The sequence below is a fragment of the Daldinia loculata genome (genome assembly GCF_022478755.1).
Source record: "Daldinia loculata strain CBS 113971 unplaced genomic scaffold F4817scaffold_31, whole genome shotgun sequence".
NCBI lineage: Eukaryota > Fungi > Ascomycota > Sordariomycetes > Xylariales > Hypoxylaceae > Daldinia > Daldinia loculata.
Window position 1 is genome coordinate 68,490 of NW_026054885.1, and position 25,356 is coordinate 93,845.

The window sequence follows — 25,356 nt, forward strand, 5'->3', positions numbered from 1 at the left end:
TCACTAATAAAACACACGTACACACTAATCTCACAATCTCCATACCCCAAGAAATAGATTACATCTTTAATAGTCAATAGTCAATAGTCATTGATTGGATCTATCATTTGGTTCTGCATTACTATCAAAAGCCTGTCTTGCAATACACTTGTGACAAGGGACTGCCACCATTGCTGCTGAACACCTGAGATTAAAAACCCAGCCCCTCCCCGCTTTCAAAGCCTCGCCCAAGCCAACAAGAGACCAACTACAAACTTTTTCTTTGCCTCATCTTCTCCAAGTTGCATAGTTGTTATCCACACCTTCGCACATCGTCTAAGGAAGCGTGTGGCTTTCGCTTTAGCAAAAACAAAAGACCTCTAAGATCCTAAGACCGGCATCAACTCCAGGTCCGGCGTAGAGCCGTCTTCTCTCCTAAACCCCTTTGTAGTAACTAAATACGTAACCCCATCTTCTTGAACCTATGTACCCATCATCTCGGGCTATTTTTTGAGCGGGAGTGGAGTACGCCCTTTTCTAGTCGCTTCTTGGGCCAGACGCGTAAGCTGTTCCGACTGACTCCCTTGCTAAGATATCGAGCGATAAGACCAGATGCGCGCCCTCATGTCGCCAGAGCCAGTTGCAAAGTAGCCGCCTGTAGGGCTAGGAGCCACCGAGATGACTGAGTTCTTGTGACCTTGAAGCATGAGTTGAGTAAACCCAGTTCGGGGGTCCCAGAACTGTACACCTCTATCCTTGGAGCCAGACATGACCCAGTTGGCATCGGGAGTGAGCGCTACGCTAAGTACGAAATCCTAATCTTGTGAGCATAGAAAAATACGAAAAAAAATACTGGGAAAACTTACTCTGTGTCCTTCAAACGTCTTGACGCATCGGCCTCCCTTAGGGCCCGGGTTCTGTACCCCTCCTCTGGGGGTCGATAACTCCCACATCTTGATAGTCTTATCTAGACTTCCGCTTACTAGGTCCTTGCCATTAGGAGAGAAGGCTACAGAGTAAACACTGTCCTTGTGGCCCTCCGGCCCTTCGAGCCGCTCCAGGAGGTATCCTTGATGAATGTCCCAAACGCGGACGCTCTTATCAAGCGAACCCGCAGCAACATACTTCGTATCAGGGGAGATAGCAACAGTCGTAACACCATCTTCAATAGAAAGGGTAAGCATGTTTGTACCCTGTTCAATATCCCACAATCGAACGGTCCTATCACCACTGCCGGAGGCTATGGTTCGTCCATCTCGAGCAAAGTCCAACGAGTAGATATCTTGCTCGTGACCGGCAAAAGTATTACGAATCGTACGGGTAGCAATATCCCAGACCTATCCCAGTTAGCAAGGTACGAGGGAACTTAGGCGATCAACTTACGCGAATGAGCTTGTCCTCAGCACCAGTAGCTAGATACTTACCATCGGGGCTGAAACACACACTACGGATGTACAAATCTCCACTAATATCAACATTCTCATCCTGGAGAACGCATACCTTCTCGCCGGTCGCAACGTCGTAAATTTGGGCGGACCTATTACAACCAGTTGCCACATACTTGCCGTCATGGCTGAACCTCACACAGCACACAACGCTCTCGTGGTTCAATGTGTGAACTAGATCGACATCGAGCATGCGCGGAACATGTTGGTTGAAGATCACAAACCAATCGTCTCGAGTCTTCTTTACATGAGCCGGGAGACGTTCGACATCTAAATCACCAAGAGCGTTGTTGACCATCGGGCCAGGGTGAGGTGGCAGAGCTCTATGGTCCGGCGTCGGATGATTTGCTACCTGCGGCGAGGCTCCGGGGCCGGCATAGGGCATCGGAGTGTTGATCTGAGGAGTTGCAGGGCCACCGGCGGGTGGCCTACCGATACCGCGCTTGCCTGGCCCGGGTGAAGCAGTGCTCTGGGGAGGCTGCCCGGGGAACCCGCCGGGAGCCGGACCCTGGTAAGGCTGCTGAAAGGGGGGCTGCTGTGCTGGCGGGGGTGGAGGCGGAGGCGGACCTTGCAAACCCGGGGGCGGCTGTGGCATTTGATGCTGAGGCCCGGGAGGGGCCTGATCCTGCGGGTTGGGTTGGGGTGGCAGACCACCGCCTTGGCCTCCCTGACCGGTCATTATTCCACTAAATAGGTTATTGCCCATACCGATTGAAGGAGGGGGAGGACCCGCAGATGGACCGCCATGTTGAGGCGGACCAGGTATAGCAGGTTGAGGGGCACCTCCTCGCGCGGCCTCGAGTTGGCGGCGAAGTAAAACCATCTCCTCTTCGTACCTATACATAGGAAGTTAGTAGGTTAACTTCAAGATTCGGAGGCTGTAGCAATGGATGCTTACTTTGCTTTTATATTAATATGTTGCTGCTCCAGTTGATAAACCTTCTCACGAATAAGTTGGGCCTCTTGCACTTGTTGTTGAACTATTGGATAATTAGTGACAGTCTCAGTCAAATGTGAAACAGGAAAGCGCGTTTCTTTATGTGAGTGTATATAATAATCAGTTAAGACCAGATTAGGCTGAACCAGTAAAATGTATACTCTCATCTAATCTCCAATGGTAGTTTGTTTTTTCACTTACTTTGTTGCTCATACCCCTCGTTGATTCGGACTTGGTTATCAAACTCCGTGCGAATCTGATCAAGAAGCTCGTTCAAACGCGCCGCATTTTGCGGCAAGCCGCGGTGCGGATACATAGACATTGTCGGATGTGGTATCGTTGCGCGGACGACCTATCTCGGGATTGGGGTACAGATTAAATCCAAACAAGGCTGCGGTATTGCGATATCACGATTTCTAAGTGACGGTGACGATAAACGATGGATAGAATAGTCGCAGATAGTTTGATATCTTATGCAGGGTCCCTCCAGCTCCTATTCAACTTGGCACAACAAGGGAACACCCTTCCACACGACCCAATTGCAACGCGAGCAAGACGAGACGAAACTTTGCAGGGTCCCGTCAGACAACAGTGGGTATAGTCGTGTGAAAGAACGCGAGGATCGATGTTGGAGGTGAAGAGCGGCAGACGCGCAATCGTGTATTGGTTGCCGTTCAGCTGGTAACAACTGGATAGATAGTTGCTGTTATGGGGCGATATTGATTAGGCTGGAAATGAGGCGTTGGTGTTGAGAAAGTAGAAGAAAAAAAACAGTTGAAAAAAAAGGGAAGGGATGGTAGAAGAAGAGGAGACGAGATCCAAGGTTGGTAGGTAATACTCAAGATTTGTTTGACCAGGGCTCGGGGGCTAGGCACGAGCTGGATTGGAACTATGTATGACCTGTAAAGAAGTACTTCCTATGTAGTGTATGATGGCTGGTGGGTTCGGGCGATGGATCCATGCTACTATGGACGTAGTATGCGTGCACGGATTGTGAGGTTGTTGCAGGGGTGCAATGCTGCAGCAGCAGAGACCATTCATGTACAAAATCCACTACGGTACTACATCGCAGGTTCCTTAAAGTTTCGTGCTTACATATGTATATGTAAGTTACTTGGTACCTACTTTCTTTTTTTTTTTTCGACTTAACCCACAAACGGTAAACAGAATCTTACCTATTTTGGTACAGTCCTGTTGTTTTAAGCAGGCGCTGGGTTAAGGCTGCGTGCATTTTGGGTGGGGCCACGGGGAAACCATTGGCAAGCAGGAAAAGAAATGGGAAAGCACGCCCCCTAGGTAGGTACGCGCCGATGAAGTAACTACATACGTATTTTATGATTATGTACGTATTTGCTACTACATGCATACGGATTAGTGTAGGTACATATCCCGGCACACACGCGGGCGCTCATATGGAAGTTTGTGGAAATCGCGATTTCACGGAGTATGTATATGGGGGCATGCAAGCAGCTAAGCTACATCCTAGGAGGTAGGCACGCAGATGGCACCCCCACTTGGGCCAAGAGCTGGTCAGCGCTGTGGGTTAGGTACACTAGGAACGCCGGTGGCATACATATATACATTAATACATGTAATTCGGATGCAATTGTTAGCCAAGGCTTAACCCTATCCTTTTTTTTTTTTCTTCTCCTTCCATGATGTGCAATGCAGAAGTACAAAGGCAACTTTTCTCTTCTTTTCTCAAAACAACATGTTATATCGTAGAAACGCCTCCTTCTTTTGTGCTCATGCTACGTGTTTATACAAGTACATGATCTGTAACCTTGCCAAACTTGCCACAATGCACATTGCGGTTGCACAGAGCGAGCGCAGACTACCGTATTATGTACGTACTTCCTACTAGGTATTCCCAGGTTGGATGACAGGGGAGCAATAGGGAACGAGCCAGCAATAGATTCAGCTCGGGTAGGGAAGAATGTGTGGAGGCATCCCGGTGTACAAACGGCCGGCGTGAATCCAACTTACACGTACATATATTTTACATATATTTGAACCAAGTTCCTCGACACTTTGGGAGCGTTTCGGTTGTTTAGGCGTAACTATGTATCTGCCCCCACCCATGCATTTCAACTTACATGTACCTGATCTAAAGGCAGAATAGCGGCAATGTTACCATGACAAGTAGGCAACGTTAAAAGAACATAGGTTATTGAGTTCATAAACATTCACGCCTTGGTTGTTTCATTAGGTAGTTAGGACTTGAGTTGTTATTAATAGGCTGTGATTAACAGATAGCAGTTATACGCAAGGTAGAGGCCGAGATGTCAGCTTTTAGATGCTTGACAGGCTTACACAAAGACTACTACCCGCGTAATTATGCGCATACAAATGCAAGTAATGTTGTTGAGTCAGATGACTAGACTAGGTCGAGATTTCAACGTAATACGTATCTAGGTTAGATATTCTGTTAGTTAGGTAGATAGGTACGTATGACATTGCCACCTATATTTAGCATATGTTGGAACCAACATTCTAAGATTATCATCTCAATGCGCTACTTTTCCCCATTTGCAACTGGTATACTCGGTTTTCTTCTTTTGGTATTGGCGACAATACATTCTAATTGTTATCGCCAGTATTGTAATCAAGTAAAAATTGCTAGTTAGAGGTTTCATCCAAGATTGGTGCAACATTAACAATACCTCATTAAAGAAAACCCCGAGCCTCACCGGTTCAATATTCCTTCCATCGAGCCAATGGGCGTTGACTCAATAGATACGTATCGGGACATGTACAGATTAAGTACACCCGGACACGGACGTTGTCGCTGTTTCGGAGATATTCTATCTCCGGTAACACGGCAGGGGCGGATATAGCTAGTACCTGTCTCGGCCGTCTCCAATAATACATTAGCGGGTGGGGGGGGTCTATTAACATGGTTGTCAGCATACGTGTTAAGGTGTGGACATAATGTCGGCCATGCGCATGTTAAATGACTATTATTACGGTAATTGGCTAGTATATATAGTATGGTTACCCCCAGGGGTGATTATATCTAGATTATAAGGATAACCAGGTCCGAAATAGCTACTGTATGTACACGATTATACCTTATTATAATAGTATTGCTTCCAAAATACTGATATATTGGGAAATAATGGCCTTTTAAAGATCGTTACCAACGGTAGTCACGGTTACCTAATCGATATATGTCACGTACGAGATAATGTCGAACGAAGTTATCGTTACCACCTAAAGGTTTAATAATATTAAAAAATTTAAAAAAATAAAAAGCCCTGTAATTTAATATAAGGCCTTAAAGATATATATATACAGCATACAGGCATATGCAAAAATCAATTGAAAAAATTATTAAAAAGATTATTTGAATTATTATTACGAGATTATAGGCTACGTATTTTACCATTACACTACGAGGCTATTACGATTAAAGTTTACTATATTACAGTATATATATATAGTCTAAGCCTTTAATAATTAACCTATATATACCTAGGGCTAACATCGTGTTAAATACTAACATTATGGCCGCTATTAATATTGTGGTGGACATAGTAGCTATTTGGACATTATCAACAGGCCTGGTAATTACGGCAAAATAAACAATACCTTTAACATAATAAATACCTTAACATACTGTCTATTAGTATTGACTTATAAATACCTGCAATGAAATCGGTACAACAAGCTTTGCAGACATTATATTGACCTGTTGACACGGTCTTGGAGGCCTATAATTATATAATTATATTGACACCTTTGCTGACATAATGTCAATAGACCCCCCCCTCCCCATAATGTAGGTAGGCTACCTAACTCCACACTGGAACCGACCGTGAAACAAGGTTTTACCGGTTCATGACTTGCCTTGTCATATGGGGGGAATTTGGTTCGGCAAAAATGATTTGTAGGAAAATCTCGCTTGTTCGGGTAGAAAAAACACGTACAGTCTTGCCGCTACGAACAGATATGTATTAATGTGACTTTCGGAAACATCTTACACATGTACTAAAGCTCTATTTCTATTTCGCGCTAGGGTCTGCAATATGACATACTATAGGTATAGATGGACGTTTCCGTTGTTTCAGTCTAGCTTCAATATGCTTATGTAATTATATACTGTCAAAACTCCTGAATGGAATCGGCGTAACGGCCGGTATCTTGCTTTTGTTCCAAATAGCTTCTGTTCCAAATGGGAATATACTCCGATCACTTATTTTCACCGCTCAACGCTACTAAGATATATCTTTATATATATAGTTATATATATTTACTAGATTAACTCACATTCATAAATAAGACCGCCACTAATACTAGCCTTATGCAACCACTAGCGGATGTACATACATATGTGTATATATGTTTAATATATGTCTTAATATAACTTTCCACATTGCAAACTGCAGCGTCGTAAGCAGTCTGCGCGTTTGTAAGAAGTCTGCATTGCATAGTTGCGCACATACACTACGTCGTGGCTAACATCGTCTGTTTGAGCTAGTTTAGACATGTGACTCCCGCTAAAATCTACTCGACGCTGTTTGTTTCCTAGTTTAGAACTAAGTGGTATTGGAAACGTTCAGTTATTAGGTAGATGATCTCGTGAGAACTTAAAACTTACATCTTACCATACTGGGGACCTGCTACGTAAATATTCGGGTGCGGTCAGACTGGCCAACTCGATGCTTATATTGCCGGGGGGGATTATAGGTAATCAACAGGCGTATAAAGCCTTGCTATTTGACGTGACATGCCAGCCAACATCTTACTCCTGCAGTGTTAAATGCCTTGCATGTAATTCCCGGGTAGATGACCGAGTTAACGCCTCCTAATATATGCTTACCAACATACATACGGGGTAGTCCGCAGTCTTCTTACGCCACGTACGTACACCTGCTACCTTCTAGCTCGATGCGTGGTCTTGCGGCTATTGACATCTGCCGTGTTAACTACTTCCCCACCCCCAACCGATGACAAAGGTGTACCATCTAGAGTCAAGAACGGGTTTGATTCCTGAGTCAGCCGCCACATTGATCCTAGCACTGCATATACTGACTGACTGATCTCGATGGCTGAGGAACGGAATAGTGCTAGCCTCAATCTGAACATTTTCAGCAACCGCCACTAGCTAGGAATAGGTAGTAGAAACTGGGCGTCGAGCTCCCGTATACTCTTGATAGGGATAACACATGTTGAGCATCATAACCTCTTGAAATCATAGATGCTCGTCTGACTATCTGTTTAGGCCTAGTAGCAAACCGCTTCTGCAGCAAGGCTCTGGCTAGGCTTGTGCATGTGTAGCTCGGCTTGAAAATAGTCCGTCTTATAAGCTATACAGAGGACAGTATCGGAATTGGCATTAGACAATATGACTCATAATGCTCTCTATTTCTCGAAAGGCGAACTAGCTAAAGGATAAGCATGTTTAAACTGAAAAAGGATCTGTTTGGTTTGAACAATGATGGGCTTCGAATCGAGGCCCCGAATTGGCCAAAAGATTAGGTACTTTATGGCGAGCGCACCTTGGGGGATGAACCTTTCGAACATTATCCCAAAAATCAATATAGTTAGCTGATACCTGGAATCTTTACCTTTTATATATTGATATATGTGAAGCCCTACTCGCCATAGATTTCGAAGTGGTGTATTATTCGCTCCTATCGAACATTACAAGCACAACGACAACGTCATTACAATGTATGTCGTAGCCTTCAGGTCCGGCGGAAGCCTGTGTTCAGAAGAAACTCGGTATTGAAACATTCGTATTAGACTCGTGAAAAGAGATATAGAGGTGTAGATTCCCTAGGACCTGAGGAGGATCGAGTAAATATTTCGGCATGATCCCTCAGTTCTCATTCGCTCAAAGATACGAACGAAACAGTGACATGGCAATATCGCCCTCTGCCCGCCTCCATTGCGCTTTCTCGTAGTGCTGTTAATATGACTATCGTAGAGTGATATTTCACTATTGCTTCTATCTCTCGACCGACATAGCGAAGGCGTTGGTTTTCTGAGTCGAGTGTCACATGCGTGAAATTTAGATTACCTTTTGATACATAGCCGGCAAAGTTGAAAGTTAGGATAGGAATTGTTACTAAATCCCCTCGTCGTATGTTACGACAAGCCACAGTGGTCAGTCGGGTCATCCTATCGTACGACGGTCGAGGACGAGATGGCTATTGATATTCAGACCGGACCCATGTTAAATTTGAAATTGTACATAAGTACGTAAATAGGGGCTTTCTAGGAAAAACGTCTTAGCTTGGATTTTGAGCCGCGAGCCATAGAGCTCAAGTAGGTACACTAGATTAAGAGTTTTTGGATTATTTAGAAATGAGTATTATCTTGTTTAGTAAACGCTTCAGTTACGGTTTACATATCACCTAAGTCAGGTCTAAGGTAGTACAAGTAAACGGCGCGTATTATCTGTTTGTCACGGTGGCGGTGATCGCATACCCCCTATTATTACATAACTGTCTAATTTGATGTTTCGAATTCGGTTGAAACAACGCCAGTACTACATTATGGGGCTGGGGGGGTCTATTGACATTATGTCAGCAATGGTGTCAGTATAATTACATAATTACAGGCCCCGATACTATGTCAAGACCATGTCAACAGGTCGATACAATGTCAGCAAGACTTATTGTACCGATTTCATTGCAGGTACTTACAAGTCAGTACTAATAGATAGTATGTCAAGGTATTTATTATGTCAGAGGTACTGTCTATTTCGCCGTAATTGCCAGGCCTGTTGACGATGTCCAGATAGCCACTATGTCCACAACGATGTCAGGAATTCAACACGATGTCAGAGATTTAATACAATGTCAGATATTCAACATAATGTCAGCCCCGGGTATATACAGGTTAAGTAAGGGCCTGAAGTATGCATATATACTGCAATACAGTAAACTTTAATCGTAATTCGTAATGACCTCGTAGTGTAATGGTAAAACACGTAGCCCGTAATCTCGTAATAGTAATTCAACGTAATCCTTTCAATTAACTTTTACATGTGCCTATGCCTTTGCTGTATATATATAAGTATGTTGAAGGCCTTGTATTAGATTACAAGGCCTTCTATTCTTTTTTTTTTTTTTTAATATTATATTACCTGGCCTGACATTATGTCCTAACTTAACACAGTCTCGTACGTGACATATGTCGATTAGGTAACCGTGACTACCGTTGGTGACGATGTCTAAAAGGCCACTCTTTCCTAATATATCAGTATTTCGAAAGTAATACAATTACGACAAGATATAATCGTGTACGTACGGTAGCTATTTCAGACCTGGTTATCCTTATAATTTGGATACAATCACCCCCGAGGGTGTCTATATTATACGTGCTAGCCAATCAGGTAGGGGACTGATTCTTAAGCGGCGCACCGCCGACATTATGTCCACACCTTATCACTATTGCTGACACTATGTCAATAGACCCCCCCAGCCCCATAATGTATGTAACTACACGGCCAAACGTTTCACTACATTGAGTCTCCATGGTTTTAGTGTCGTTTATTTCATTTATCTCTTATTCTCGAAAAGGAAAAATGAAAGAAGGCAAACCTGAATTAAAACCTCTTAGTTATTTGAAATCACCTAAACTATCTAAAACTATGTAAATGATAAAACTATGTAAATGATATATCGAGATGCTCGGCAGCTTGTTTATACTATATGTATCTGCATCTATGGTCCGTGCTTCATGCTCCATAACCCCGGAAAAAGCTTCGCGTCAGCTCGTCGCGTTTCATGTCCTTGTTAGAGGACGCTACCAAGGAGATCCTCTCGTCCTGTTTGGTCAATGAACCGCTACTATGTAACATTCTGAAGCATTCTGAGACGCCGATGCTGTAATACTCACGATAGGTTTAATAGATTCCCTTCGTATTGTCAACCAAGGAAGATCCTCTGCAGCATCGAGAATCATTCAAGGGTCTCTGCCTTGGAGAGCAGCTCCTAGCGACTTGGCCCATCGTAGATCTCCCCTGACTCTTTGGAACAGGGCTGTAAAATGATGTTCTCTTTATTCGTGATTACCTTGCTCGTTTCGACTTCTTCTCTTCTTGTTTAAACATTTTTTGCTTTCTATTTGATGTAAAACTATTGTCATTCGTTTCTTCGCACCAGGTGTGCCTTTCTATTATTATCATTATTATTGTTATTATTAAATCAACATGTCAAAAGCATACCAAACAGTCGCTCCGGACGAAGAGCCTTTTCTTGCTAAGGAAGAAGGGGTAGTAGATGAGCAATGGACGGAGAGCAGACAGAGCAAATCTATACTGGACCGCCTGGAAAGATTGAGCCCACATTGGGCTTGGTTATGTCACGCCGTTCTATTATCACTTTCTCTAACATTTTTCGCGTTATCATTCTGCTCGAAAGCTTCAAAGATGACAGACGCGGAGTATACAGAAAAATACTCAGCCTGGTGTATGTTGAATCGATACCACGTCGTTTTTTGGATCGAATATCTAACAACGTAAATAGCACCGGCTGCTAGTGCTGTGAAGTACGAGACGCAACATTTCGACTTGCCTCCCTTTACGGAAGGACCCTTCGTTGGTATGGGCGATGATGTGGATAAGGCATGGGATGAGATTTCAGCTAGTACGTTCTAGAAATGACATCTAAAACTTAAGAAGCAAACAAAATATCTAACGGGAATTATAGTCGGTGACACGATGATATCTCGCGACGAGATGGTAAAACTAGGTCTAAATCCCGACACTTCCCTTGCCATCACCGACCCGAGAGATGGGAAGCCGGGCTATCGGGTCGCAATCGAGGTATTCCACCAACTGCATTGCTTGAACCTACTGCGACAGAACCTGTATAAAGAATACTATTCACCACTGGGAGGGGATACATCCGATGCGCCCGAGGATCTGACGGGCCATCTTGACCACTGCATCGACGCACTGCGACAATTCGTCATGTGCCAGGGCGACATTGGTGTCTTCAGCTTCCACTATCCGATGGGCGACGAAGATCCATGGCCGAACTACAGCACGCCGCACACGTGCAGAAATTTCGACAGCATCCGACAATGGGCTGTTGACCATACAGTCCCGAGGGGACCTGACGAGCCGGAGCACTGAGATAGGTATCTTCTTCGAGTAGATCTGTATATATGTGTAATGACAAGCTATTGAATGAGCGATTTTATTCTCTAAATATATTAAGACCGAGTGAGACAACTGCCGTAAGCCGTAATGAGCCACATTATGTGAACGTTGACGTGGCTTTTAAGTGGCAGAACAACTTGATTGTTATACCTATGTAAGATTGAATTAAAGAGCGAGCTGTCCTCAATGCTGTATTGAATATTGAATGTAGATACCTACCTAGGTAACATTGCAGAACCGGAGTGATGCCGGCGGTGCAATAACGAGATAGGAGCCACTAGGATCTTCACGTGCGGATCGGTACGTAAATACATCGCAATGCGAATACGAGAGTGGATCAAGAGAAAAGCCGTTAGGGCAGAATGAAAAGCGGGTCATTTGCCATTTCCGCCTTATCAGATCGAAAACGATGAGCCGATTTGCAGCGTTTTTGTGCCCGTCTCACAGCCCAAAGAGACCAACAGCCTATTACGTATGGCGAGAGAGTGGGGAAAATTAAGTTACCGCTACTCTATTCAGAACCCAGGGTTCTGGAGACCCGGAACCTTGACATTCCAGTGGTGTCATGCATTTGGCGAATCAGGAAGCGACTTGCATCGCGCCCATCGACTCCTATTTCCTCCTTTTTTGGAATACCAAATTTGCTACTTTGTATGTACTGATGACATCTTGAATTTTGATGTCCGAATGGGCCGATGTAAGTCGAAAGGTGAAAGGTGAAAGACGAAGTGGTTCGACGCTAGAGAATAGTTCTAGGGAATAAAAGCAGAACGGTTTCCTCGTACAAGTTTATTCTTTCCTGTGTCACTTCCATATAAAACTTGGTTTCACTACCTCATAAGGGAGTGCACATGGTTACCTCACTGCTACCCCTTTTTTATTGGCGGCAAAAAGTTTATCGATTGCACCTCTAGTCAGGAACGAAGGGACCCACCCATTACTGGCTCCGATTTTAGTCCATCTAAAATCCGAGCCCAGTAAAAATTCCCAATCCCCAATCGAGAATCGAGCCATCCCCACGCCGCGACTTCGCGAAATTGCATATCAAAGCCGACCCTTGACCGAAGGAAGGTCAACAAATTTCTTCCTTCCTTTTATTTGTTGCCATCGCCCTCGCTTTTGCGGTTCTTCCTAATTCTTGCGCGTCCATTCTTTGCATTTCGATCGTTTTCAAGATGGATGTCGTGCTTGAAATCGCAGATACCCTCGCGGGAGACTACATTTACTCCAAATTGCTTCCATTACAGCCGGTTGCTCCCCATGATCTCCCAGATGTCGGCGCCAACTCCACCCAGGTTCTGTCATCATGGCAGTTCAAGTCGGCGAACCCTTATTTCCAACTCGAACCCAGCCAATATGCATACATGAGTGCTTGGGATAGAGATAACCCGTATCGCCAAAGTACTTCGCTATTCCTCATCACATGGTATGTGAACCTCCTCTGCATTGAGTGCATCGTCTATGACTAGTTGGTGCTAATATGACATTAGGATCTTTGGCTTCGTGCTATACTTCCTATTTGCGACCCTTTCCTATATCTTCATTTTCGATAAGAAAACATTTCAGCACCCCAAGTATCTTAAGAATCAGATACGGCTTGAGATCAAGCAGACCATGAGGTCGATGCCCATCATGTCGGCCTTGACCGTTCCCTTCTGGCTTCTCGATGTTCGTGGTCTCACCAAACTATACGACACCCCCGCCGATGGACCTGGTATGTGGTACGAGATCTTGCAGTACCCCTTTTTCATCCTGTTCACCGACGCCTGCATCTACTTGATCCATCGTGGCCTACATCACCCGTTGATCTACAAGCACCTGCACAAGCCTCACCACAAGTGGATCATGCCTACTCCCTACGCTTCCTACGCTTTCCACCCTGTCGACGGCTGGTCGCAATCGCTCCCGTACCACATCTTCCCCTTGGTGTTCCCGATGAATAAGTTTGCCTCTGTTGGCGCCTTCGTCTTCATCAATTTCTGGACCATCATGATCCACGACGGCGAGTATATGGCTAACAGCCCCGTTATCAATGGTGCTGCCTGCCACACGATGCATCATCTGTACTTCAACTACAACTATGGCCAATATACCACCTTATGGGATAGGCTGGGCAAGAGCTACCGCAAGCCCGACCCCGACCTATTCCAGAAGGAGAAGAAGATGGGCGAGGCGCAATGGAAGGCCCAGGTCAAGGAGATGGAAAAGATCGTGAAGGAGGTTGAGGGCGAAGACGACCGCAGTTACGATGCCGGAAAAGTCAAGAAGAATAACTAGGCACTTTGGTTATTGTCTAGACGCGGTATTTTGTCTTTGTCGATGCGCAAGAACGAGTTTTCCGGAGATAACTGGAAAAGACGCCTTGCATTTTGATACAAAAAGAACGAGGGCGATGTTGTGCGATACGGAGATTTAATTAGTGCTAGTGGCACAACAGGATTGTATATAATTGGCAGAATGATGGGCCTCTAATAATGTGATGGCGTCCGGGATATCCAGAAAAGAGGATTCGGAATCAATTCTATTCCGACTCAAAACTCGAAGTCGAGTTGCGAGCCTCGTAGATGGAAAAAAGAGGCGACTCTTGTCCCGTCGTTACCTCGATAAAATAATGGATTGATGGATATACTACATATATAATGACCCAAATAAACCTAATGTTTTCTATGAACCTTTTTTAGTTTGAATCAATGACGTTGGTTGTACGCGGTGTGAATTTAGATGCTTGGACGATGCTGGGAGTACGTATGGCCGTTATGGTGAGACTTCGGTGTAGCATTGAAGGTTATATTTATCAGAGTTCTATATATAGGTATACTTTAGTCCTAGGTGGTACTGCGTTAGTAGTTCTATCTTTGTCCTACGAGATTGAAAGATGACTATAGGATGAGCAAGGATTGATACAAGTTATGGCACATTTAGCTCTCTTATGTATACAAGGCTAGCTGAGACGCGCATACACGTATATTAGGTACCTAGGCATTAGATAACTTGTGTAGACTTTGATAGACTTCGATATTATATCGGGATAAGGGAATTGTGATGAGCTGTAGATTTCGAACGACCCATTACCGTTCTCCGTAGTCGTACTCGACGACTACATAGTAAAATGATATAAAAGTTTCAATACGAAACTCCCTTCCCCGTCCTAAAATACACCTGAGCATACGATGCGAATGGCACAATTTAGTCGTGCTGGATACTGAGCCAAGGATGCTTCTCCTACTGCGTTAAAAGTAATATACCCCCACTAACGCCGTCACAAAATGAAGGAAAACGCGCGAACGCTCATCGCGATGAATATAGGTCAGTCCGTAGCCCCATCCCACCCACCATCCGTCCATCTCCAATGTCTACGCTGGCAACCGACCAGCCTAAGACTCCCACCCGTACTCTCACAAACCTATAAATATACACACACCCAGGTCCTTACACCTATAGGGCGGACACGGTCATCGCAGACTAGCAGGGTTTACAGTCGCACGCACTCATGAGAAACTGACGAATTTGGGGTCCTTCGGCCTCCCATCCGCCGCGATGCCATTTGCGCTGAATCGCTGCTCCATGTAAACCCTGCGCGCCTCATCGAAGCGCATGCGCCTCTTCTTCATAATCGCAAGAATTTGGGCTTTCGCCTCGTCGTCAAGACCCGCGCGGGCATCGCCCCCTTCTACGTTCGCGCCTAGATCGAAGGTACTGCTCGACAGGCCCGCTTCGATATCGCCTGCGAACGAGCCGGGGAGCCGCAAGTACAGGTGCGAGCGTCCGGGGAGAAACGCTACCCAGTAATTCCGGGTTAGGTAGAGGATCGTGCCGGTGACGAGCACGAGGAAGGTTAGGGAGTAGAGAAGGTATGCCATTTTTCGATCTCGAGGGGGGTATTTAGGTGGATTGGATTCGTTGCGCAGGCAGGAGTAGAGGAGTGTTAAGTTGGGCTCGTGTGCGTGTGCGAGGATAGATGGTATCACAGTGGGCGGATTGAATTGAGGCAGCCGATAGTGGTGGATTAGAAAGCCACAGTTTCAGAAAGTAAAGGTTTCGCGTCTAGAAAGTCGAAGAAACACAGAGGAAAAGAAAAACAAGGAAAAGAAGAGAGTGAATGAAGATTGCAATCGCAAAAAACGAGTTAGAAGAAGTAAGTAAATGGGTATCGTGATTTTTGTTACGCGTAGGCCATCGGAAGAGACGGTCTTTCTCGCAATCGAAAGCAGTCCGAAGAGGTTGTTAGTGGAATGGGGAGGGTGGATCGTAGGGTCTGAGGGTCCGGCCGTCTTAACCGGACTGACGACAGAACTGCAGGTGGGAAATGCAGCCAATTAGACTGAGTTGGGCGTTGGAGGCGCAGGCTTGACGAGACATGTGGCTCGTGCGTCTTACGTGTCCCATGTACCTATGTATTCCTAGGCCTACATTTATGTATTTCGTACATTTAACATTGAAGTATCCAAGTACATATAGACGCTAATACCGATACGGCCAATTAAGCGACTCCCACACTTGATCGATCATTTGCGCCTGTGAACTTTTCGAAATCGTACAAGGTCGTCACGATAGAGCAGTACTCCGGTCCATTGAAACCTCCTCATCCCCGCGAATCTCACGATCTCGACCTTCATACAAAATGGCCACCAATAACGTCTCCGCAGACCTCGTCTGGGAACTTGTCCGTAAGTTCTAAGCCTGATTTACGAGCTCGATCGGCTAGGGTTTTGGGGTGGTAGAGAGGCTGACACTTTATAATTTTAACGTGCACAGGCAGCAACAACTCCTACCTCGTCAAGCGCAAGGAGTCTGGCGGCATTCAGTTCTCCCGCGACCCTCTTAACTTGACCAACGTCCACAGCCGCAAGGTAAGAGATCTAACTACAATTTTGGAGGTCATGTTGAAATTAAGAAGATTTAAGCTAACACGAGACTATGTAGCATGCCGGATTCGTGAACACCAAGGTATGAACATAGCGATTATAATACGGTTCGGTATTTCAGCGAGACTTACAGTTGGAACATTAGGCCATCGGTGTCCAGCCCGCGGAGAAGAACGGCGTTAAGGTCATCAGCAAGAAGGAGTCGGCTGTCCAGAAGCCTGCTAAGTCTACCACCGAGGTCACCCACAGCGGCGGCAAGGCTACGCGAAAGTTAGTTTCTCTCGGATACCTACGTCCTGCCGGTTGATCGCAACTTGGTTTACTAACACGCGCAACTACACAGGATCTACAAGACCGTTGCCAACCAGACTGCCAAGTCCGGCTACCGACCCGACCTCCGTGAGGCCGCCGTCTCCCGCGTCTCTGCCATCCGCCAGTCCCAGCGGGAACCCAAGCCCACCCCCGAGAAGAAGCCCCGAGGCGCCAAGGCCAAGAAGGCTGCCGCCGCGGAGTCGTAAGCTCCTTATAGACAAGGAGAGGGGATGGATGGGATAACTAGGTAACGACTGCAGAGATAAGGCCGGCCGGTAAATAAGGCATATGCATTTTTGGTAGTCAATCCAAGTTCCCAAGGAGTCTGAGGAAATCCTTCAACGAAAAATACCTCCCTTTTTGTGTGATTTGGAACTTATCTCGCATGCTTTCCATCACATATTCCCTAGAGAAAACGAATAAGACAAGATGGCTCCAGTCTAATCCGGTATGACTACCCGGGCAATCCTACCTTAGTAGCCTTGTTGGCACTCGGCGGGAGCGGTGTGCGCGGCAGCAAACCTGAGCTCATACGTGTGTAGTACATGCAGATATGGGTTGAGTTATTTAACGCCTACATCGTTGCATACTAATATGCGTACGTGTATGTAGCTAAGGTAAGGTACTTTATCTTGGCAACCAACTTAGGGGTAAGCCGGGAGACTTCACACTATTGATGGCGAGTAAATTGTCCGTCGGCTAGTCTTTTTCTCGTGAAGCCGTAAAAGAAACAAAAAGCTATTAAAACTTGAATGAAGTTGATTTTTAACCCGTCCGGCCTTGCCCGATACCGAGAAGTGAACCTCGGGAAATGGCTATGATGTAAACTGCCACGAGCAATATATGAAAACTCCATTCCGGACAATAACCTCGGGTTAGAGGAATAAGGGACTGGGTACTTTGTTAAACGCTAACTAGCTCCGTACACTTAGGAGGAAAAGAAACACCGACGATAGGTCACCTTGAGGGATCACGAATGCTAGCAAGATGTTGAGTATTCTGCAGTTTCGCAGTTAATTCATAGTATCCATCGGACATAGCATTGTTGTATGTAGTCGACCCTGGCCCATCAGCTCCGCCGACCTGAAATGCCTAGGAAACAAAACTTCCATGCATGTGGTTTCAGCATGTATGTACCTAGGTTGGCTACCTATTTGCTATACGGCGGAAGAGCCAAATGAGTTACAAGCTTGCCTGCCGGAGATGAGATCGCGGATAACCAATTAAAGAAGGAACATTGCTTCGAATTCCGAACGTGATTGGTTCCTGCAGGCGCGGGATTATGTGAATGTTCTCTTGTTCTTGGTGGGATAGCAAGAATGCAAGAAGGTAGGCAGGCACGATGGAGATGGTGGGGTAGCGCCAAACAGCAATAAAGCTAAAGTGGATTCCTTCCTTCTACTTCGTACATCACGTCCTTCCTGCCTTCTGCCCCGCCTTCTTGCGTATCAACTCAACTTTCCCCGATTTCATCATCCCGGAAAGCTCGACATACATAAAAGCACCAGGGTGAGTAGCCTCTTCCCATCCTACATGTTTACTTTCACAATTGTCTAAATCTCTCTTCCTTTCGAACTTGCCGATTTCCGATTTGATTTATCCTGCCTGGAGCTGGAGATACTAACACACGTATCCGGTGTCTTAGTCCTTAAACCATTACCCCACCTCAACCTCAACAACCTATAAATCGCGACCATGGTTAAAGCTGGTATGAAGCACGATGTCCGGACCTAAGTTTAAAGAATATCAATACTAATGAGCGATTAGTTGTTGCCGGCGCCTCTGGCGGTATTGGCCAGGTTTGTCATTCTTCGTTCTGAATATAATAAAGCAAAGAGTCTCGAAGCTAACAAAGCACAGCCCCTGTCCCTCCTTCTCAAGCTCTCCCCCCTCGTTGACGAGCTTGCCCTCTACGATGTCGTGAACACCCCGGGCGTCGCTACCGACCTCTCCCACATTTCCTCGACTGCTGTGAGCAACCACCCCCAACGTAGTATATGATGATAATCGTGAAGCCTGACACAATAAATAGAAAGTCACCGGCTACCTGCCCAAGGACGACGGCGGAAAGCTTGCATTCAAGGATGCGGACATAATTGTCATCCCCGCCGGCATTCCCCGTGAGTCTTTAAATATTACCTCAAAATCGATGTAACATAATAGCTCACATGATTGCAGGCAAGCCCGGCATGACCCGTGACGACCTCTTCAACATCAACGCTGGAATCGTCAAGGGCCTGATCGAGATTGCTGCCGAGGTCGCCCCCAAGGCCTACATCCTCGTCATCTCTAACCCCGTCAACTCCACCGTCCCCATCGCCGCTGAAGTTCTAAAGGCGAAGGGTGTCTTCAACCCTCAGAGACTGTTCGGTGTCACCACCCTTGACATCGTCCGTGCCGAGACCTTCGTTGCCGAGATTGCTGGCAAGAAGACCGGCTCTGAACTAACCGTCCCCGTTATCGGCGGACATTCTGGCGAGACCATCGTCCCTCTCTTCAGCAAGGTCAGCCCTAGCGTGTCAATCCCCGATGACAAGTACGATGCTCTCGTCAACCGTGTCCAATTCGGCGGTGACGAGGTCGTCAAGGCCAAGGATGGTGCTGGTTCCGCCACCTTGTCCATGGCTTTCGCTGGATACCGGTAAGATCTGCCTTCCTTATCTCTAAGGAACAAATGCTAACAATGCTCTAGCTTCGCCGAGAAGGTATTGAAGGCTATCAAGGGCGAGAAGGGCCTTGTCGAGCCCAGCTTTGTCTACCTCAAGGGTATTCCTGGCGGTGAAGAGATTGCAAAGGCCACTGGCCTAGAGTTCTTCTCTGCGCCTGTTGAACTTGGAGTAGGTACTCCCTTAGTCGTATGGGTATAATTATGCTAACCGTTCCACAGCCCAATGGTGCCGAGAAGATCACCAACCCCCTTGCTGGCATTACCGAGAAGGAGAAGTCTCTGGTAGACGTTGCCATCCAAGGCCTGAAGGCCAACATCGAGAAGGGCATCAGCTTTGCTCACAACCCCCCTCAAAAGTAATTACCCCCTTGATTTACCCCCGGATGAAGAGCCTGGCGCGGCTGCTATGTAATGTGTCTACCACATAAACATCTTGCCCACGGGTTTGGCGTGTTTTATAGAAAGTCAAACCAGACAGTTGAGCGATAATTGAGATCGAGTAACTGATCCTATCTGATTGCATAGGTTGTAAGAGTGACGTAGTCGCCCTGATTAGAGCCAGTCTATGTCTCTCCATCGTGTCCAGTCAAGTCCGTTTTAAGAATTTTTTGGAGGGATTTCGGGAATTAATACCGGTATAGGGGGTTGGACAAGGTGGTATTTTCTGTTGGCGGGATAGGACGGAAGGGGTGGAAGGGGGGTATATTAGGTACGGGGTGGAACTCTGCGATGCTTAGAAACATCATTTGTAGATATCAACAACAGTAACAGACCAAAACACCTAAACGCCGTTACTTCTAAATGCTAGATCCCACCCTGCCTTTCCTTTCTTTTACGCCGCCGCGCCTCTAAAATTCCGGTATGATGGATCCTGCCATGCATGTCTTACGTGGACATTCCGCGTGCCAAGAAAGAATTCTGCCATGTAGTAAGTAGGCAAAGTCTAGGTAGGTTGGTTAGGTTAAGCTAGGTGACGAGATCTCATTGCTTGGTAGGCACGGTCTTGATCTGGAAGACGGCGCCGGGAAGCTCGTTGGTCTCAGCCTGGACGGTAGCGGCGATGCCCATGGCGGCGAGGGCGCCGCGGATGATGCCGCAGGGGAACCAGAGGAACTAGGGGTGTGTTAGAACGGAGTCTCTTCTGGATATGATGTAGATGGGTGGGTGGGTGATAAGAAGAGAATGTGGGGGTAGGTAAAAGGGGAGGAGAAGAGCTAGGCTAAAGGGGGATAGAGCAGGTAGGTAGATTAAATACTCACAGGCTGGGCCCTTACGACAGCGTGCCCGCCGGCATCGGCGCTCATGCGCGAAAGGGGGCGGAAGGCGTTGTCGGTCAGGACGTAGACGCCGCGGTGGTTGGTCTTGAGGTTGTCGACTTGCTTCTTGAAGACTAGCATCCATAGGTCCTTGCATATGAACTTGATGGCGTCGAGAGTGTCGTTGAAGCGTGGGCGGTCGCGGGAGAAGCTGTGGGATGTGTTAGTAGTGTTCTATATATATATATAGATAAAGAGAGAGAGAGAGAGAGAGGTATAAGTGGTGTAGACGGAGGTTGTAGAAGGTAGTATAGTATAATATAGAGTAAAAGAGAGAAACGAACCGCTCAACAAGCCCCAACCCAACTCTATACCCCAGCCCATCCAGCCTAAAGAAAACCGCATCCCTCTCCTCGTCCTCATCCAACTTCTGCCCACCCGTCCCCGTCTCCCCGCCATTCTCACCATTAGCAGCAGCAGCGGCAGCAGCGCCGGGCTCCGGCGCATCCAGCTCGTTCGCGACGCGGTACGCCATGGGCACCAGCTCGATCATCAGGAAGTCCAGGCACGACGTGCTGAGGAACGAGGCGTTGGGGTCCGAGGCGTTGAAGGGCGGGAGGGGTTGGTCGAACGACGACATGGTGACTTTCTTTTTATCTTTTGCTCTTCCCTTCCAATGTTACTACTGCTGCTTTACTTTCTGCTTTCCGTTCTTCGTCCGTATACCAAGATTCTTTCTTGTACGAGAGTAATAGCGGTTGCTGTTATTATTATATCCTCTTCTCTTCTCTTCTCTTCTTTTCTCTTCTCTTCTCTATATATATACTACTACCCTCTTGCGTCTTCTTTCCCGAGAAGACTCGCGGTATAGGTACGAGTAGAGGTGGCAGTCGTAAGGTACGTAATGAACTGTAGACGATGCTCGTAGCCTTCAAGATGCAATCTTCCGCGGCGCATTGGTGGTTTAACAAGTGGGTGGGCGGTTAGGCCTGTCGTCGCATGAACACTACTATATTGTAGTATTGCCTAAAGAGCCGTTATGATCCGTCGTGACTTCGCTATTGCTTCGTGGTGCGTAGAGGAGTTGCTGGGTAGCTTAGAAGCTCGAGGCTGAGAATAGAGACTAAGAATAGTGGGACGGACAGGCTTGAAGCTGCTAGATTTCGAGATAAGTTTAGTGTTGAGTAGCAGTGGATAAGTGCTTGTTGGCGGATGCTAATCAATCAAAGACTCGCTTATATGCATAGGTACATAATACGTACGTATTGATTTAAACATCACAAGTCGTTCTTACGCTGCAATAGAAGTCCTCACATATCAAACAGGGAAGAGTTAACTCGTCGCCAGGTCATTCTAATGCATCGGGTTTTTATTATTCACTTTTAAATGAGCCTACTGGTAAAGACCTATAGTCCACCGGGTCCAAACGCTTCGGTCTGGTCCTCTCGATCGCAACTCCAGCCATATGTAGCCTCCATAAAGCAATAGGTATTTCCACCCCTAACGCCGAGGTGACCATGACCATCCCCTCCTGCCCCTATCATACCCGTACCTTGCCTGCACAAGGGGATGGTCGCATTCTATGTACAGAGAGAACTAGGGACGGAGAGGTGAAAGACAAAAGAAAAAAAAGGCTCCGTATCGAACTTCCGATAATGCCGAATTCCATGCCGCAAGATATGCCTTTTCATGAAAACGTCGTAATATCCGTTGTAGAAACTACTCTCGCCCACTCCCACTTTGCGCAACAATTACTAATGCCCTAATGTTAACCAACTTCCTAGTCTCGTAGGAGTACCTTCATCCACTCTTCTACGAATTCCATTGTCTGATGTTGTAAAAAATCCACTGCGTCGCGCGGCTGTGGCGCGCAGGACGTATATTCCTAATAGCTGTATGCAGAAGGAAAGTTCAGGCCATTAGTCGGTCCTAGGTTTTGACGTTTTGGAGGGCGAACAATAGGCTCGTCATCCTCATCGCTACTGAGGGTAAGATCAATAACCTCTGCCGGCCGCTTACTACTTCCCGACCTTTGCGTATTCGGCGTCTCTCGATGACCGCCGTTGGGCGTTCCGCCGCCAAGAAAAGAGCGACTCGGTGTGCTCATGGCATTCCTCACGCTGCCTATTGGCCCACCGGGAGTACCGTTGCCAAAAGCGTGGGTGTCGGAGAGAATCGATATATCATCATCGTCCTCTATCTTGGTACCGTTAGGAGCCCGAGATCGGGTCGGTTCTGGCTCTTCCGACTTTACTCTCCATTGACCATCTGGCTCAATGGTGACTTGCTCGCATGACTCGGGAGTGTTCTCCAAGACCTCCTGTACGTACTCGTCTATCGCTAGATTCTCAAACGGCGCAGATTTAGAGCAGATTGGACAATTCCAAGTCGGACCCTGTTCTTGGAGCTGCATGAATGAATTCGCGTCAAAACACTGGATATGGTTGCATGATATTCCTCGGCAGGGAACCTTTAATCTTGCATAACTAAGCGGACACTTTAGAGATAGGTTTTGGGAAGTTGCTACAACGTCTGGATCGTTGGCTTTCTTGGAGACTAGAGGTATATTAGCATGTAGCTTCATATTAGAGGTGATTCCTGCCGTACTCTCGCGAATGACCGAAGCTTTGGATATCTTCTTCGCCTTGATCCTCGTAACTAGTTCATCGATTGGATGTGTTCTGCATACGTATAACGCCAGGTAGAACTTCTATTTCAATACTGTTAGCGAGAGATACAGAGTAAATAGAAGCACCGCTTGGTGCCTAGGGGTCGACTCACTTGAGTCCCTCTTGAAGCTTTAGGCTTCCGTACCTTAGTGGTTAGAGCATAAGTAAACTCGACTTTGTTAGTATAGTTGGTCTGCTTCAGTCTTAAAAAGGGGGTGATGTCAACCGGATGGGTTGATCCTGGTTTATTCTTGAGGCCTCGAAGATTATGTTTTACGTCGTCGTCATTCACCTTGACTTCGGACTGGTGAGGGAACTGGATATCCTGAAGCCCCGTATTTTCGCTTCCGCAGAATACCATGAGCTTAGTAGGCGAGTAAGTCGCGCATCGCCCAAGATCTGGGTAGTCGCTAGCTTTCAAGGTTATGGTGATGGAATTTCGGTGGTTGTTCATGACTAAGAGGGAAATGTCAGCCAAGTTATAATAAGAGAGCGATATATGTCTTATAGGAGCACCCTACCGGGACACGTGTGAAGCGGGCCGATCCTCTTTTCGATAGTGTAGAAGGGCGTATTCTTGAAGATGTTGTCTGAATGAGGTGCTCTAGAAGCAATGGGATACCCGGCGCCATTCCCGACAACACTGGCGCCGTTGCTATAGCCGTGACCCGGTTGGGGCATACTGGAACCTGCTGGTTGGTATGAGCCATACGAGTTATAGTAGGGATTGCGACTCTGAGGCTGTACGCCCAAATTGGACGGAGGAGCCATACTCTGTGGACCAGAGTTTCCTCCTCGGATGTTCATTATCGTGTCGCGTATCGCGATGTAGTTCGCGGGGTCGGACTGGTAGTTTTCGTGGAGCGCTGTAAGGTAGATGTTAGTTATCGGTCGAGTATATCGTCCGGAGATGCGGAAATGGTTAGAGAAGGAAGATTAGGTAGAAGTGAAGAAGGGGACGGCGACGGCGACGGCGACGAAAGGTCTAGACGGTAAATGTGAAACTTTGTATGGGAAAGTTGGCGACAGATGAGAACAATGAATCTCATCTATATTGCTGCTGCTGCTGCTGCTGCTGCTGCTGCTGCTGCTGCTGCCTTGGGCCGTGTCGTATTTGATTATATTCGCATCTTCGAACCATGCACCCGTCATCGCATCTTTGCATCTTTTCAACTTTTCATCTTTTCATCTTTACTAACCATTCTTGATGCGATTCTGTAAATCGGCCTTAACCCCACTTGTTCTCAATCCATGGGATGAGCAGATGTGTTGTAACTGTTTATTAAGCAAAGTGGATATGATTCGCTCGAGGGATCGAATATCGGTGTTGTTAGAGGACATGATTGCTACCGTCTCGCAAGGCAGTTAGGGCAGTCGCGGTCGCAGTTGCACGTTGTCCAAAGGAGCCGCCTCATGAGGAAGGCTCCGATGTGCGCTAAACAAGTACCAAATTTCGCTGTAAGGCTGGCCAAACAACCTGAGTCCCTTAGTACATGTCAATATGTCCGTATGTCCGTATGTACGTACTGCACTGCGATTTCTCACGCACGACAAATCGCGCCTGCCAACTCCCAGGCTTACCTAGGTAGGTAGGTACCTAATTCGAGCTTCGTCCAAAGTCGATAAGTTGATAAGTCGATATCTCTACCCCCAAGAATTGTTAATTGTTATTCCAATTATAAGCAAAACTGGGTCGGGCTAGGTTGGTTTGGCCATTAAAATATGCAGAGGAGGAATATCAGCTTCAACAGATTTGGCAACGGGGAAAAAAAGGTACGGGGGCTTTTGGAGGTGCCTGCGACGTACTCGGCGGCTGATAAGTGAGGTATCTATCGCTCCTATGAAAGAAAATTCACCGCCTGCCGCATTAAGTAGATACGGTACTTTAATTACCTATGTACGAAGTACATCTGTACCTACATACGAATAGTACGCGCATCCCGCTACCCTTGCTACACCCTGTATTCCGTACTAGGTAGCTTCTATCTTAGCGGGATCTACGGCAAGGCTTGTTGATCTATCGCCCCACCAAAGGCGTGCGGAGCATTCAAACCCGTCTAAATATTTTTTTTCTTCTTATTCATGTCGACTGTCGAATTTGCCATCA

The 25,356-nt window shown here is 46.6% G+C and overlaps 8 protein-coding genes across 8 annotated transcripts; 4 read left to right on the plus strand and 4 right to left on the minus strand.

The window, feature by feature from the left end:
• Nucleotides 1-86: 86 nt before the first annotated feature.
• F4817DRAFT_340542 (WD40-repeat-containing domain protein) lies at nt 87-3,254 on the minus strand. Its single transcript, XM_049303645.1, has 5 exons — nt 2,563-3,254; nt 2,323-2,404; nt 1,363-2,260; nt 846-1,316; nt 87-794 (listed from the first exon to the last, which is right to left on the minus strand). The coding sequence occupies exons 1-5, from the start codon at nt 2,681-2,683 to the stop codon at nt 567-569; spliced, it is 1,800 nt and encodes a 599-aa protein (XP_049158064.1). The 5' UTR covers nt 2,684-3,254; the 3' UTR covers nt 87-566.
• A 6,867-nt stretch (nt 3,255-10,121) lies between these two features.
• Nucleotides 10,122-11,710, plus strand: F4817DRAFT_340543 (uncharacterized protein). The gene is made up of 3 exons (XM_049303646.1): nt 10,122-10,784; nt 10,842-10,961; nt 11,025-11,710. The coding sequence occupies exons 1-3, from the start codon at nt 10,526-10,528 to the stop codon at nt 11,450-11,452; spliced, it is 807 nt and encodes a 268-aa protein (XP_049158065.1). The 5' UTR covers nt 10,122-10,525; the 3' UTR covers nt 11,453-11,710.
• Nucleotides 11,711-12,654: 944 nt separating this feature from the next.
• F4817DRAFT_316829 (uncharacterized protein) lies at nt 12,655-13,756 on the plus strand (the record flags this gene model as incomplete). Its single annotated transcript, XM_049300731.1, has 2 exons — nt 12,655-12,905; nt 12,970-13,756. 2 exons carry the CDS (start codon nt 12,655-12,657, stop codon nt 13,754-13,756), a joined length of 1,038 nt encoding a protein of 345 aa, XP_049158066.1.
• Nucleotides 13,757-14,425: 669 nt separating this feature from the next.
• On the minus strand, nt 14,426-15,774 carry F4817DRAFT_340545 (protein precursor). Its single transcript, XM_049303647.1, has one exon. It carries the CDS (start codon nt 15,337-15,339, stop codon nt 14,968-14,970), a length of 372 nt encoding a protein of 123 aa, XP_049158067.1. The 5' UTR covers nt 15,340-15,774; the 3' UTR covers nt 14,426-14,967.
• Nucleotides 15,775-15,940: 166 nt separating this feature from the next.
• On the plus strand, nt 15,941-17,452 carry F4817DRAFT_340547 (ribosomal L28e protein family-domain-containing protein). Its single transcript, XM_049303648.1, has 5 exons — nt 15,941-16,146; nt 16,235-16,329; nt 16,403-16,426; nt 16,490-16,614; nt 16,688-17,452. The coding sequence occupies exons 1-5, from the start codon at nt 16,101-16,103 to the stop codon at nt 16,860-16,862; spliced, it is 465 nt and encodes a 154-aa protein (XP_049158068.1). The 5' UTR covers nt 15,941-16,100; the 3' UTR covers nt 16,863-17,452.
• An 899-nt stretch (nt 17,453-18,351) lies between these two features.
• F4817DRAFT_316832 (malate dehydrogenase) lies at nt 18,352-19,684 on the plus strand (the record flags this gene model as incomplete). Its single annotated transcript, XM_049300732.1, has 7 exons — nt 18,352-18,364; nt 18,424-18,455; nt 18,517-18,627; nt 18,689-18,776; nt 18,835-19,297; nt 19,349-19,493; nt 19,544-19,684. The coding sequence occupies 7 exons, from the start codon at nt 18,352-18,354 to the stop codon at nt 19,682-19,684; spliced, it is 993 nt and encodes a 330-aa protein (XP_049158069.1).
• Nucleotides 19,685-20,103: 419 nt separating this feature from the next.
• Nucleotides 20,104-21,413, minus strand: F4817DRAFT_145006 (transport protein particle component). Its single transcript, XM_049297904.1, has 3 exons — nt 20,925-21,413; nt 20,584-20,791; nt 20,104-20,437 (listed from the first exon to the last, which is right to left on the minus strand). Exons 1-3 carry the CDS (start codon nt 21,218-21,220, stop codon nt 20,306-20,308), a joined length of 636 nt encoding a protein of 211 aa, XP_049158070.1. The 5' UTR covers nt 21,221-21,413; the 3' UTR covers nt 20,104-20,305.
• Nucleotides 21,414-21,898: 485 nt separating this feature from the next.
• On the minus strand, nt 21,899-25,052 carry F4817DRAFT_340555 (zf-MIZ-domain-containing protein). Its single transcript, XM_049303649.1, has 7 exons — nt 24,777-25,052; nt 24,449-24,726; nt 24,023-24,115; nt 23,771-23,938; nt 23,395-23,705; nt 23,188-23,290; nt 21,899-23,136 (listed from the first exon to the last, which is right to left on the minus strand). Exons 2-7 carry the CDS (start codon nt 24,588-24,590, stop codon nt 22,466-22,468), a joined length of 1,488 nt encoding a protein of 495 aa, XP_049158071.1. The 5' UTR covers nt 24,591-24,726; nt 24,777-25,052; the 3' UTR covers nt 21,899-22,465.
• Nucleotides 25,053-25,356: the final 304 nt, after the last annotated feature.